At 43.1% G+C, this 14,828-nt stretch overlaps 1 protein-coding gene across 1 annotated transcript in view; it reads right to left on the bottom strand.

The window, feature by feature from the left end:
- Window positions 1-10,376, bottom strand: part of BAZ1B (bromodomain adjacent to zinc finger domain 1B) — a 66,679-nt gene extending 56,303 nt beyond the window's left edge. The window contains exons 1-2 of the mRNA XM_061208392.1: window positions 9,930-10,376; window positions 738-854 (exon numbers count right to left, since the gene is read on the bottom strand). Of these exons, the coding sequence (XP_061064375.1) occupies window positions 738-854; window positions 9,930-10,036 (224 nt within the window). The 5' untranslated portion in view covers window positions 10,037-10,376. The remainder of the gene's footprint in view (window positions 1-737; window positions 855-9,929) is intronic.
- Window positions 10,377-14,828: the final 4,452 nt, after the last annotated feature.

The raw sequence follows: 14,828 nt of genomic DNA, 5'->3' as shown, positions 1-14,828 counted from the left end.
TTTCTACTCCAAATTTCTAAAAGTACTGTTTTTTAACAGTAACTAGAAATGGAGTATAACCTTTAAAATTTGTGTATCACTATATTGTACTCCTGCAACACATAATACTGTATATCAAATATACTTCAATTAAAAAAAAAACCACTAAAAGAAAAAAAAAAAAGAGTACTGTTTTATCATCCCTAGTTTCTACTTATCTTCTGCATGCTTCTACTGCCTAAATTCTGAGTGTTTTCTTTGAGAGACTACTCAGACAAATAGGCCCTTTGAAAACAGACAGGATTTTTAAGACACCTCATTCAACCACCCCACTCAGATAAACTGTCTTCAAACTGTGTACTTATTTTTGATAGCTGCTTTAAATACTGTCTTAAATTTCAAATGACCACAAAATAAAGAAAACTTTCTGCTAATTTGCTGCCTCCATGTTACTTCTAGATTATATCAGCTTCCTTTGCTTAGAACCACATTTCCAGAGTATTTACAAGGTAAAAGTATACAGCAAGAACACTCAAAAGCCTAGTAAATACCTAAATAAGTGTACACACAACTATATATTCCACATACTTTGTTACTTGCAAAATGACAATAGGCAAGACACCAGTACATTATACTAACGTAATGTATTCCAATTTATGCCCCATAAATTTAAATACAAATATTGTTTTATGGTTAATATTCCCTCTTTCCTAATAATGTGAAGATAGCGCTAGAAGGGCAGTGCTTCTACTACTTACAGTTCAGCAACTTCCTGTTCCTCCTCCCAGGCCTCTTTGTGTGTTAGCTGACTGCTTCCGGTACTCTTACACGTCCAAATGCGCTCACTGTATCTTTCCAAGCGGGCTTCATACTCTCTGTTAGCACTGGCTCAGGAACACAATATTCAAGCAACAGAGACAACTAATCCACAAAATACTTATCATATATGGGAAAAAACTATAGTATCCTTTCTATAATGTACAGCGTAAGATAAAGTTGAAATCAGAGTTTTCAATTGGCAAATCCAAACAAGATGATTAACACTAATGTATGGTTAGGACCGTCTACAACTGTGCTTTCTTCAATTCACCCAAGTTTCATTTCACAAGACTCACACAGTACTAAAAATTAATAAGAAAAAATAAAGGCAAAATAAAATACAAGACATAAGGAATAAGAATTTAAGGTATGTGAAACTGTTACACAATTCAGATGGTCAGCAAGTTTACGAATCAGTTCCACAGTAAGATGAGATGGCTCCAGCAGTCTCACAGGCAGTTTGGAATAACCCCGTGTATATGCTAATAATCCATTTACTAACAGCCTTCCAGTCTACCTTGGAAACACTTGTTGATTCTCTAAGGTTTAAAAAATAAATTCCAAAAAGTACTAAAAATAATTCTGATATAGTAATATTTGTCCAGAGTTTATGTTATCTCCAATAATACCACGTCCACAAGTTGTTTACCAGTCATTATTCCGTCTTTGTGAGGGAGGTGGAGGAAGAGATCCTATAACTAGTGCCATGTATATGGTAACTTTCCATACCATCCCAATTGTAATTCATTATCACCCAGCCATATTCAAATTCAAATGACAAGTAACTAATTTACTTTTATGCACAGCAAAAGATGCTATGCAGGAAAATAAACTTACACCACAACTAGAGAATTAGCTGCCAATCTCTGTACTTTGCAAGTGACAGTTTTTATATATAATGGTTGAAATAAAAAGTATTTAAACAGCTCCCCTTGTAATATTACCTCACAACTAAATAATTCATTTTTAATATAAAAGAGATTCTTGGTTCTCTAGGGTTATGATCAGTTAAAAGACAAATGACAGGGATAAATCCATAAATAATCCAAAACTGTAGTTTTAGTCAATAGTATAAGCACCTTCTCTCACCATATCATTCTCTGGATCTGCCAAAAACAAAGCAATATGTCTCTTTTCCTCACCGGGCTGTTGTTAATATTTAAATGATTAAACAAAATAGAACACCAGTAAAAATCAGGAATCAGACTTCCATAGAAAGCTATGTAAATCCAATCACTGAAACCTTATAAAATCCCATAGAGAAAAGGAAATAGCATGGTTTCCACAGGGACATTATCATAACTAACTTATCAACAAAATGGATTTGCTTTCTGTTTGCCTGTTTGCACCTGGGGAGGGGAGGTAAAATAAAGAATCAGTACGTGGATTTATTTAAACATTCAAAAAGCTTAGTAAGGGCTTCCCTGATGGTGCAGTGGTTAAGAATCCGCCTGCCAATGCAGGGGACACAGGTTCGAGCCCTCGTGGGGGAAGATCCCACATGCCGCGGAGCAATAAAGCCCATGTGCCACAACTACTGAGCCTGCGCTCTGGAGCCTGCGAGCCACAACTACTGAGCCCACGTGCCACAACTACTGAACCCTGCATGCCTAGAGCCCGTGCTCCGCAACAAGCCACCGCAAAGAGAAGCCCACGCACCGCAACAAAGAGTAGCCCCCGCTCGCCACAACTAGAGAAAGCTCGCGTGCAGCAATGAGGACCCAACAAAGCCAAAAATAAATAAATAAAAAATAAAGTATAGAATCTTTAAAAAAAAAAAAAAGCTTAGTAACATTCTAATATATCATTCAGCTACACTGAAGAAATTCACTGTGTAATCAGGGAGAATGTGAGATTAACAAATATGTCCTAAAGAGAAAACATTGTTTTTATTATTAGTTGTTATTTTAAAAAGTAGGAATAATGTGGGAATTTCCTGGTGGTCCAGTGGCCGAGAGCGCGGGTTCAATCCCTGGTCGGGGAACTAAGATCCTGCAAGTCACGAGGCTCTGCCTGGGAAAAAAAAAAAAAAAAAAAAGTAGGAATAATGTGCCCAGTCCATTCTCCTTAGATCAAGACCCATATGGCCAATAACACACAAGACTGCTGTCACCTGGATGCCTCAGTAATCCCTCAAATCCAACTTCCTCTAAAACTAAACTCTCACTACTCCTCCACTCCCTCCCAAACTTGCTCTTTAACAGATACTCCCAATCTCACCGAATGGCCCTAGTGTCCAAGTCAGAAATCAGGGAATCATCCTAACCTCTGCAGTCCCTAACTGTAACCACTTATGTGTTTCTCAATTAAGTCCTTTCTCTCCAATAAAAGAACCATTATCCAAATCCAGCTTTTGATCCTCATTTCTCATCCAGTCATAACATTTTAAAACATGTTAATTGGCCTTACTGGTAATCCTCTTCTTCTCTGATCCTTTGTGCTTCTCACACTCACAACCTTTTTTCTCAGTCTTGTTTTTTTTTTATTTTTTTATTTTTTTAAATTTATTTATTTAATTTATTTATTTTTGGCTGCATTGGGTCTTCGTTCCTGTGCACGGGCTTTCTCTAGTTGCGGTGAGTGGGGGCTACTCTTCGTTGCGGTGCGCGGGCTTCTCATTGTGGTGGCCTTTATTGTTGCGGAGCACGGGCTCTAGACACGCGGGCTTCAGTAGTTGTGGCACGCAGGCTCAGTAGTTGTGGCTCGCGGGCTCTGGAGCGCAGGCTCAGTAGTTGTGGCGCACAGGCTGAGTTGCTCTGCGGCATGTCTTCCCAGACCAGGATTCCCTGGATCTTCCCAGACCAGGGCTCGAACCCGTGTCCCCTGCATTGGCAGGCGGGTTCTTAACAACTGTGCCACCAGGGAAGCCCCTCAGTCTTGTTTTTAAACCCATTTCTTCTGATTTAAAAATCTCACTTGGCCTCAGGCCTCCTAAAATACAAATATGTTGTTGCAAAGGGAAAAATCCTCTGGCCCCCACAGTACTGAAAATCACTCCACCCATCAAGATTTTATTGTTTTATTTTCTATGATTTTTATTATTTTAAGGAAAAAAAAGGAGGAAACTTTTTCTTCCAACTTTTTTCAAACAATATGTATTTAAATACCAAATACTGATTGATTGAGTGTGGTTTTTCAAATAATGACAGTCTCTTCTACCCTAATACAGATCTTTCGTACCCTCCTTTGAAAATCATCATCAGTATAGCATTCTCATTCTGGGTGACCTCATCCATGCCCGTAACTTCAACTACTATCTATATATGCTAATAACTTCTATCACCAGCTCAGTCTCCTCTCTCTGAACTCCAGGCCCATATATATATTAGTAACATATATATCTCCATTTGGATATACTCAGCAATTCAATATAAGAACCTCCGTAACTAAACACTTCACTTCCTATCCGTCCCCCACCACCCTTGACAGTCAAAACAAAAGAAACACTTGATCCTCTTCCAGGTGAAACCCCACACCTCAGATTGGGACTCAAACCCAATCACATCTCAGATGGGACTTGAACCCACAATCTCCCTGCTGAAACCACACACCTGGTCTCAGGACTTAATGAAGCTCAGGTTCTTTATGCCTCAGTGCAGAAGGAATGCAGCGAGAGGCAAAGCCATAGGCAAGAAATAGATTTATTAATATAGGATGCTTGTGAAGGATGCAAGCAGTCAGGCAAGGGAGTTTTCCCTAAGACCTAAGGGGGAAAGCAGGTTTATTTAGGGAGATACACACTCCACAGACAGAGTGTGGGCCCTCTCAGAAGGTGATAGGCCCTGGAATATGGGATGGTTAGTTTTTATGGACTGGGTTAATTTCATAGGCTAAGCAATAGGAAGATTACTCCAACTATTTTGGGGAAGGGGCAGGGATTTCCAGGAATTGGGCCACTGCCCACTTTCTGGCCTTCTATGGTTGGCCTCGAACAGTCAGGGCGCCTGCGGGTGTCATTTAGCATATTCTAATGTATCGCAATGAGCATATAATGAGGCTCAAGGTCTACTGGAAGTAGATTCTTCCGCCAACTTGGGCATAATCGGTTCTAACCACTTTATGTCCTCAGGGGCTATGTCATTCTTTTAAGGTTGTGCCCTGCCCCCTTCCCCCTTGTCTCACGGGGTCCTCTATATCAGAGAAGAACACCACCAACCAAGAAATAACCAAAACGTAACTCGATTCCTCCCCAATCAATCACCAAACCCTGTCAAATCTACTTAATTTCAGAAATCCATCAACTGTACTTCTCTCCACCTCAAAGGCTAGTAAATTTATTCAGACCACCATTATCTATTGCCTAGATTATTTAATTATTTAATCACCATCTAGTTGCCACTAGTCTCAAGGCTGCAGATCCATTCTCAACGCTGCAGTCACAGTGATCTTCCTAACCTAAAAGCCTGCTTCTCTCCTGTTCAAATTTTTCAACAGCCTCCACTAAATTTAAGGCAAAGTCCAAACTCCTCAGCCTATCTCACAAGGACCTGTGATGCAGCCCTTTTCTGTATCTCTCATCACTGCATCTCCATTCCCACTTCTTCACTCCAGCCGTATGAAACTTCTTTCAGGTTTTCAAAATCGGGAATTCCCTGGTGGTCCAGTGATTAGGACTCTCACTGCCAAGGTGCCAGGGGCCGGGGTTAGATCCCTGGTCAGGGAACTAAGATCCCACAAGCTGCCGAGGGCAGCCAAAACAAGCAAAAAAACAAAACAAAAACAGCTCACTGAGATATAACTGGCAAAATAAACTAAATTCTAACCATCCTTTGGATCTCAACTTAAAAGCAACCTTCCCCAGAAAACATTCCCTTAACCCTAAAATGTGGCACACTGTACTATTCTTTCCAAATATCCACCTCTCTTCCCTAAGAAGATTCTACACCTCCACCCACTGCCATGTGGCTTGCAATGCCTCCTGGGAAGAGGAAAGCACATCCCCTCCCCACAGATGTTGGGCCCTGCCACATAACTTGCTTTGACCAATAGATGTGATAGACACCACTTCCAGGAAGAAGCTTAAAAAGCTGTCATGGTTTCCTCCTGATCTTTCTGCCACTAGAAAAGGACGTTGCAGACAGGGACTGCTCCTTCAGCCTGAAACTTGGAAGAAGAAAAATGTGCCTTTCCTTTTTTTTCACCCGTTTCCTCTTTTTCAAATGTGGCCCTAGAAAAATTTTAATTACATGTGGCTCACATCACATTTCTGTTGGACAGCACTATAAACCTAACGATTACGTCTAGGAATGAATGTCCTCTGACAACACAATTTTTAATTGACTAGTCATTCAACTTAGATTAATTTCAAAAATCTAAAACTGAAATTTCTACAACCACCCCTAACATTAGGTAGTTTTAAGTTTATGTAACTCTGTTCTGGTTATTACTTTGACTTATGCTAAGAGAAAAGTTAAGGAGGAAAAAAAAAGCCCATGAGAAGGATATTCAGGGACTTCCCTGGTGGCGCAGTGGTTAAGAATCCGCCTGCCAATGCAGGGGACAAGGGTTCGAGCCCTGGGCTGGGAAGATCCCACAGGCCACGGAGCAACTAAGCCCATGTGCCACAACTCCTGAGCCCGCGGGCTGCAACTACTGAAGCCCGCACACCTTGAGCCCGTGCTCCACAACAACAGAAGCCACTGCAATGAGAAGCCCACGCACCACAACTAAGACCCAACACAGCCCCCCAAAAATAATAATAATTAATTAATTTTTTACAAAAAGAAGGATGTTGAGTCAGCTGCCTCTAAATCCTATTTCAGATTTTAGGTTACCAAAATAAGTCACTCACTCTCAAATAACCACTCAAAGCAAATGCCAATTGTGGTTTTTATGTTCCAGTGACTGCTGCACTTATAATTGCAGACAAAATGTCAAAGCAATTCTCCAAAGGTTGTGTAAGCTATAAATGATAAGTTCAAATCCTAGACTATCTCATTATGCATCTACTTTTTCAAAAGTTCAAGAGCTACTTCCTTACCACCATATGCTGCGCTTCTTTGTTCTCTTTAGCCTTGTAAGTATTGTTTCTTTCAATAAAGTACCTGATAGCCTGAAAGGAAGTGGCCCATAAAAGTATGGAGGTTAAATAAGCATAACTATAATGCTAAGAGTTCTAAGTGAGAAGACAAAGCACCAACTCAAGGTCTGCTTTTTATCCTATTTTCTCTCTTTGGACCAGTCTGTCATTAAGTTAAAAATAACTCTAATCTGATAATAACCTGTTACTTTAAAGAAATTAAATTATAAAAATCAACATAAGAGCTCAGTATTCCAACTGCCCAATAAAATCCAGTCTTGCAACTACAACTTAACCCCATCTTAAAACACTCTAGGCAAATCAAGTTATTCTTGCCTAGAGCCAGAATAACTGTATATTCTAATACCCCCTCCTTATTACACCATCTAAAAGTTCTCATATTGATGCTGCTAAGGTTATGAACTAGTTTCTAGGCTTTAGAAACTAGGATAAAGCAATACAAAAAAAAAATTAATCTACAGCAGGCTACTTGTAGGTTCATTTCCTCCTTAAAATCTATCTTGACTTAAACACAGTCAGTGTAGAATTCTATTGTCAAATAATCAATCACATCAAGAAGTGATTCCGATAAAGTTAATTTTTCCAACCAAGATCTACTGTCTTGCCTGCAGTAGTACTATCCTAGGAAGCAATGTACCATAGATTTAAAGCTACAGTACAATAAACATCAATATATAACCCAGTCATTAAATGTGTGCATCATTCACAACCACTGTAAGTTTAATGAAGATGTACAATAATACCTTCAAGAACACAATGCTCACAGCTTTAAGTCAATAAAACACCATACAAATTTGCCATAGAATATACATGCAACCAAAAGGTAGGTATTCGGAGAAAATTAAAGTATGAAGTCCTATTAAAACATAATTATAACTATAAATTAAGAACTGAAAATAACAATACTTCAAATGCAGCAGTTACCCAACCACATACTTGTTCTCCTCTATGAAATCACTAATAGCCTAATAAAGAGATATGCCAACCTGCCAACCACACAGTACAATTGTTTAAAAACCATCCTCAAAGTGCTTCCACTTGCAGAAATTACCAAGGGAGCAATTTCCCCCCAATATACAACACAATTTAAGAACTCCTTTGTTAAAAGGGTTCTAAATAATGGTATGGGAAATTTTAAAGATGAAGAATTTTTATTAAATACATAACAGTTAAAAAGTTCCACGTATCACTTTTCAACTGTCATCATTAAAAGAAACTCCTCATACGTATCACTGTATTTCAGTGATTTCAGTAAATGATATGAAAAAGCCGAGGCTGCCAGTTCTAAATTAGCTATCTACAGCCATTTTTTACAGAGCTCAGTACCTAGTACAGACTTAGAATTTGTCTCCTCGCTATCGCAGTTTCTGATACTCCACTAGAACCAGACCTGAAAAATCAACATCCAGTAATATTAGTGTGAATAACCATCAACTGCTCAAAAGATGACATCTGAAAAGGATATGGCAGATTCCCAAAAGTAATTTTTTACTTCACTGATGTTTTGGAATGTTATAAAAAAATAAAATAAAAAAATTGGGCACTTTCAGAATAAAGTGTTTGGTAGAGCTACAGCACTTCTCCAAAACAATCCAAAAGTCCTAACAGGACAAGAAAAAGAACCAGATTACCACTCCGACCCCTCCCTTAAATGCACCTTATCATACCACAAACTGACACAGTGGACTAACATTATTAAAAGTGAAGGAATAGCATTCCATGTTCCTCTCTTGATTTTCTTTCAGGGATGAGGTATGAAGAGCACTGAATTCTACTCCTGATTCTCATCATTTACGGAGTGTGTGACCTTTAGCAAGCCAACCTCAACTGTGTGGGCCCACTTGGCATACCCAGGCAGGAGAACCCCACCATCTCCAAGATCCATTTCAGCTCTGAGATGCTCTAGCTGCATTTCTTCAAGAGCCCTCCTACAGCATGGACTCACTTGCCAAATCCCTTTGTATGTAAACACCTAACATCCACAAACTGCACTCAAACAAGAATGAGGTTATCCCATAAAGCATTACATTAAAGGGAGGATCAAAGAGAAATGAAATCAAATGATATAGCTCACACCGGCACTTCCTTCCATACTGAAGCAAGCAAACCGAAACTACTAAGATCAAGTCCTTCCAAAGGGAAAGGGGTGATAAAACTAAAGAATACATTACCCTTCACTCTTGAAGCTTTCTGTACACTAAAGAAAGCTTGATTCAGAAAACTTTTTACACTTAAGCTTCAAAAAGGACGCATCTGGCATCCATAAAAAAAGTAAATAAGAGTCGTACAACTTTCAACTAAAAGACTAATAAGCTTGTGCAAGAAACCTTAAGCAATGATTAGAAGAAAGGATGCTTCTTATTTAAAACATCAGCCTCGTGTTTCTAAAATACAACATAAAAACTTTAAGCGTGTCTTTTTGAAACATTGTTAAAAGACAAATACCGATCTCCTGTACATCGTCAAAATTCCAAATCTGTGCATGCCCAGGGAAGGAAGGCATCCGCTCCTCCAAGGTAACTTTTTTACTGCCTCTTCTCTAAGTCTGGACATTCATTCTTGGTTTTGTGCCTCACAATCCTGTCAGTTCATCACCAGCCTAAAGTCCACTCGGGAGGAGAAAAACACAAATGTCCCCGCAGAGATCCGGAAAGACGCAGTCGCGACTTGTACAACCCAGATCACGAGGCCGCTCAAGTACAATTTCCAAAACTTAAGTGGAAGGCTTAATTTAAAAAAGAAAAAAGCAGCAGCAAAGGAAACCCCGCTCACCCCTCGGTACTTAGGGCCTAAAGCCAACCCCCTGGGTGGGGGGGGGCGCGGGATAGAGGGTCGTTCATCGACAGCGAGGCCCGGTGACAAAGTGCGGGGCCGAGGAAAGGATGGAGGGCGCAGGGCTCCGGGGCGGCCTGAGCCGGGCCGGCCCGCCCGCCCACTCCCCCCCGGAACGGCGGGCCTGGGGCTCGGGCTCGGGGTGCTGGCCCGCCAGCGCCGGGCGCGCTGACAGCTGCCACCGGCGCGGGGCTGCGCGGCCCACCCCGCCCCACCCCACCCCGCGGGCGGCCTGGCCGGCGCGACTGGAAAAGGATACTCCCGGGTGCGGAAGGCCTCCTGAGTGTGCGCGATGGTGAAGAGCGGCTCCTCGCCGGGAAGCGGCTTCACCAGCGGGAAGGGCTTGCGGCCCAGGAGCGGCGCCATCGCGGCGGCGGCGGCAGCGGCGGGGAAGGCGGCTGCTCCTCGGCGAGCCTGCGGCGCAACACTAGGCCCCGCGGCCCGGAGCGAGCGCCTGGCTCCCGGGGGTGGGGTGGGGGAGGGGAGGGGTGAGAGGGCGGCGCGAACTCGGCTCCTTCACTGCTGGCACCGCCGCGCTAAGGCCATGGAAAGGGACGCAAGGGTACAGAACTCCCACGCACACTGCCGCGCCGCCCCGAAGCCTCCGGCCAACCTTTGCTACGGGTCCCCGCGTTCGGCAGTCACGACTCGTCCTCAGCTGCACCGGAGGAAATTATTGAAAAATGGCGGGAGATTCCCCTCCTCCCCCCCGGTCCGGCCAGCGCACACACTAACATGCTCCCCTGTGGCGCCGGTGGCGAATGCTCCAATAGGCGGAAAGCTGGTCAGCACCCAGAGTTTATTGGCTCAGAGGAGCTGCCGCTCTGTGATTAGGTCCCTCCCCCTTCCCGGGCCGCCTAGTTGGGTTGCAGCGCACTAGAGGGCAGTATGAAGAGGTGAAAGGTCACGTTATGTAAGCGCCAGTGACAGGAGCGGGCCTCCAGCGGCGGAGTTGAAAGTGGGGGACAGCGGGGGACCGAAAGGCCGGGAATGCAAAGAGGTCAGGCCAGAGAAGCCCTCTAACATATACAGACACTGCGCCATCTGTCACCGAAGGCGACACCGACATCCGGGCACCACTGTCCGTGTGGTGCGCCGGAGGGGGGAGGGGGAGCGCGCGGCCAGGGGCTTTGTCTTTTCACTTGGGCTCCGCCCCCTTCTTAAAGGCGCCGCTCTCGGCCACGCCCGGAGATGCGCGGGTGGGGCGGATGGGAGGAGGGCTTGGCGGGAAGTAACCTCCACACCTTACCTCAGCAAAGGTTCTACGAGGGATAACTTAAGCCCCAGCCTTGCTCCCCCCAAAGTTACCTGCTTCTAGACTAGAGTGTGGTTGAGATCTGGATATTAGTATAATGCTTGCTTCTAGGGGCTTGCTGGAAGGATAATACAGAAGCTTCTTTGGAAAAATATATTAAACGACATGTCTATTAAAAATGCATACCTTCATTCAAATAGTCTTTACTAGCACCTACAATGTTCAGGGCCCTGGGTTGGGTGCTACATGGGAAAAAAATGAGACTTGAAAAAATGAGAGACAAATAATCACAGTTCTGTGTGATGAATGCTGTACAAAGTGCGCAGTAAGAAAACAGCAATAATTGTGCCTGGAGAGTGAGAACATTTGAGCTACTTTTCCAAGCACACTACACCCACATAGTCCAAAATCTGCTTGGCTATCCAGTACAGTCAGAAACACACTTATTAATCATTCATCCCTGGTTAAATCGTCTCCCTTGGTTCAAAAATCTTCAGTGCCCAGAACATACCTTCCCAGCCTGGTCTTCGACAGGGCTAGACTGCTAGATGTCCCTGAATGGCAGCATGCCAATGCCAGACCTTTTTCTCCTTTTCTTCTCACCTTGAAGTGAGAAGGATACCCCCCGGTAAAAGGTAAGTTCTAGGTGTCAACTGGAAAAAAAAAAAAAGCACAACTTAAAAGTTGAGAATTATGTTTTATTTGGCAGACAAAACCGAGGATTTAAGTCCAGGACCCAACATCTCAGATAGCTCTGAGAGACTGCTTGGAAGAGGTAGGGGAGGAGGCAGGATACATAGGAGTTTTTGCAACAAAGACCAGGTAGTAGTCAGAACATCGAAAGATTACTGTTAAAGAAAACAAGATATCTCAAGTTAAGAAATTTAGTGCTTTTCTATGTATGGGAAGATGCAAAAGTCAGGGCTCACCGAAATCATTCCTTTGATATACACCTCAGCTATCTGGGGCCAGTATCCTGTGCTTTCTCTTCCTGAATTTGTGGGTCGGGGAGGGGGGCACTGCTAGATAGCGGGCATCCTGTTTCTATCCTGAGTTCCCTCATGGCTCAGCTGTAAGGTGATGGCTTGTTGCCTGCAACATCCTTTGTTTACTGATATGGCAGGCAACATTTTTTTTTTCCATTGATGTAGGTCAGATGCCATCTCTATGAATCCCCTTCTGATCACCTAGCAGAAAAGGGAGCTCATCTTCCTTCAGTAGCCATTTCTTCTAAGAGGATTAGGAGAAACCTCAGAGGATGTGGCATCTGAGTTGATTGTGAAGAGGTAAGTAGCACACTCCATTAAGCAGAGGAAATGAGGGACGAACTTTCTAGGCAGAGGGAGCAGCAGAGCAGACTTGGTAAATTCAGGACAATGTGCCTAAAACATAGGGATTTTTCAGGCAGAAAGTGTCAAGAGATGAGAGTGGCAGAGGAAGTCATCATCCTGGCCAAAGCGTGTGAGGGTTGAATTGGAGCGACCCTATAGAAGGGAACTGCAGTAGTTTGTGGCACTGGTGGCAAGGGCCTCAAATGTGTAGCAAGATCTGTGGAGGGGCTTCCCCGGTAGCGCAGTGGTTGGGAGTCCGCCTGCCAATGCAGGGGACACGGGTTTGAGCCCTGGCCCGGGAGGATCCCACATGCTGCAGAGCAACTGAGCCTGTGCGCCACCAACTGCTGAGCCTGCGTACCACAACTACTGAAGCCTGCACGCCTAGAGCCCGTGCTCCGCAACAGGAGAGGCCAGCGCAATGAGAGGCCCGCGCACCCCAGATGGAGGGTTTGCTCAGTAGGCAGGGTGGCCCCTGCTCACTGCAACTAGGGAAAGGCCGCGCGCAGCAGCGAAGACCCAATGCAGCCAAAAATAAATAAATAAAAATTTTTTTAAAATTTAAAAAAAAACACTAGTGCTTAGGAAATCTAATGGAGGCAGAAGCAGTTAAGGGTAGTTAAAAAAAAAAAGATCAGTGGAGATAGGTGGCCAGATTTGAGGCACAGACTAAGTGGCTAATGGGATGGACACTTGCAGAACTAGATAACTAACGGCAGACTACACACAGAATAAGAACTCCAAAAACATCCAAAAACAAATTTTGGAAACTTTTGATATTTCAAAAAATGCATCTAATTGCACATGAGAATGGTCACCGTAGTCATTTCAGTGCTTGGGGCTGCTGTGGCCTGGAATCCAGCCCTGGTGGTGGTAAAGCAGAGATCTAAAATGGGAGACTCAGTGATGGGCTCAGTTTCAGCCATAAGAACCGGAGGTACCCTGGAGAGCCGTCCAGAACACAGTTGGAAATCCTGCAGACCGAAGTGGAAGCTAGAGGTGGGGCTTTGTGAATACAGCCTATTAGCTGGAGTCCCAAGAAAAGGAGCTGAGAAGTGTCTCTCCAAACAAAGAATAGTATTTACCTTGGAGAGATGGAGTTATGGTTGGTTGTATTTTCTTCGTTATCTTTTTGTATATTTTTCCATTTGTTTTTCTATAGTGATTATATTTTCATTTTAAAATAGAAAAAAGTAATAAACTTTAATGTGACTATTGCTTGGTGGTTGTCCTCCATTTCTTTCTATGGCTCCAATTTACAAACAAAGGAGCTAATTAACACAAGATTTTTTAACACCCCTCTTTCACTGATGCAGACTGAAACCCTTGATTAGACAATTTCAGCTTGTCTTTTTTTTTTTTTTTTTTTTTTTTGACTGCACCATGTGGCTAGCGGGGATCTTAGTTCCCTGACCAGGGATCTAACCCGTGCCCCCTGCAGTGGAAGCATGGAGTCCTAACCGCTGGACGGCCAGGGAATTCCCTACAGTTTCAGTTTCTGGCTGGTATTTTCCGGCCTGTCCTGTTGGTTCCTAAACCTCAAAACATCCCAAATCTGCAGTCTATGATCTCTGTTCCCTCCATCACCTGCTCTGTGTGGGTGTTTTTTATTTCTATTAATGGCCCCACCTTCCTCACGACCTCACAGGCTCAGCCTTGACCTCTCTTGAGCTCCACAGCCATAGGGTCAATCAGATGACAGCAATTCTGCCTGCCTAAAATCGTGAACCATCCCCTTCCTGCCATCCCCACTGCATCCTACTTCAATTATTTCTGGCCAAAACTACTACTGTAATGACTTTCTTCTTTAAAAATGTTTTAAACTACATTAAAATTATGTATTTTTTCATGGTAAAATGGACATGGTTCCAAAAAGGAAACATATAAACGGAGTTAAGAAAACAAATAGTTCTACAAAAAGCAGCCCTGCAGTGCTCTCCCCCATCCACTTCCTGCTTCCCTTCCCCCAGGCATCCATTTTCAATACGTTAAGCTGTTTTCTCTGGTATTTACCTCCCTATTTCTAAATAACATATATATTGCTGTTTTTTTTAGTTTTCCAGTTTTAATATTAGCTGTTGACTTTCGTCAGTGGAAGATGAGAACTTAGCCCTCTCATATCCCCCAGAAACACCATACACGTATACAAGCATATATAATTATGTTGCAATAGTTCAAATCAATAGTCAGTGTATAACTTATGATTATGAATTATTCACAAATGATCCACATGGTGAACTGATTGCATTTCCTTTCTTCTTTTGTTTCCCCTGGTTTGCCTCGTGTATTTTTACTTTGTTTTCCATGTACCTATCACTGTTCTATCCTCAAACTCACAGAACTGTAAGTCTCCTCTTGATAAGTGCAAACATACCTGGATAAGGTTGGCAGGGTCCTTCCAACTTGTCCCCCTGCCTCCCTCTCTTTCCTCTCCATGGCATCTTGCTATGTCACTCCCCTGTTCTTGGCTTCTAATGGTTGGCTCCCTAAAGCCAACAAAGTTAAGACCAAACTCTGACGTGACCTTCAAGGCCCTCCACAATCTGTCCTGTGTTTCTATTTCTTCCCTCAG

The sequence above is a fragment of the Eubalaena glacialis genome, chromosome 13 (assembly GCF_028564815.1).
Source record: "Eubalaena glacialis isolate mEubGla1 chromosome 13, mEubGla1.1.hap2.+ XY, whole genome shotgun sequence".
NCBI classification, from domain to species: domain Eukaryota; kingdom Metazoa; phylum Chordata; class Mammalia; order Artiodactyla; family Balaenidae; genus Eubalaena; species Eubalaena glacialis.
Note: the sequence above shows the minus strand (reverse complement) of the source record. Positions and strands in the feature narration are given on the sequence as shown.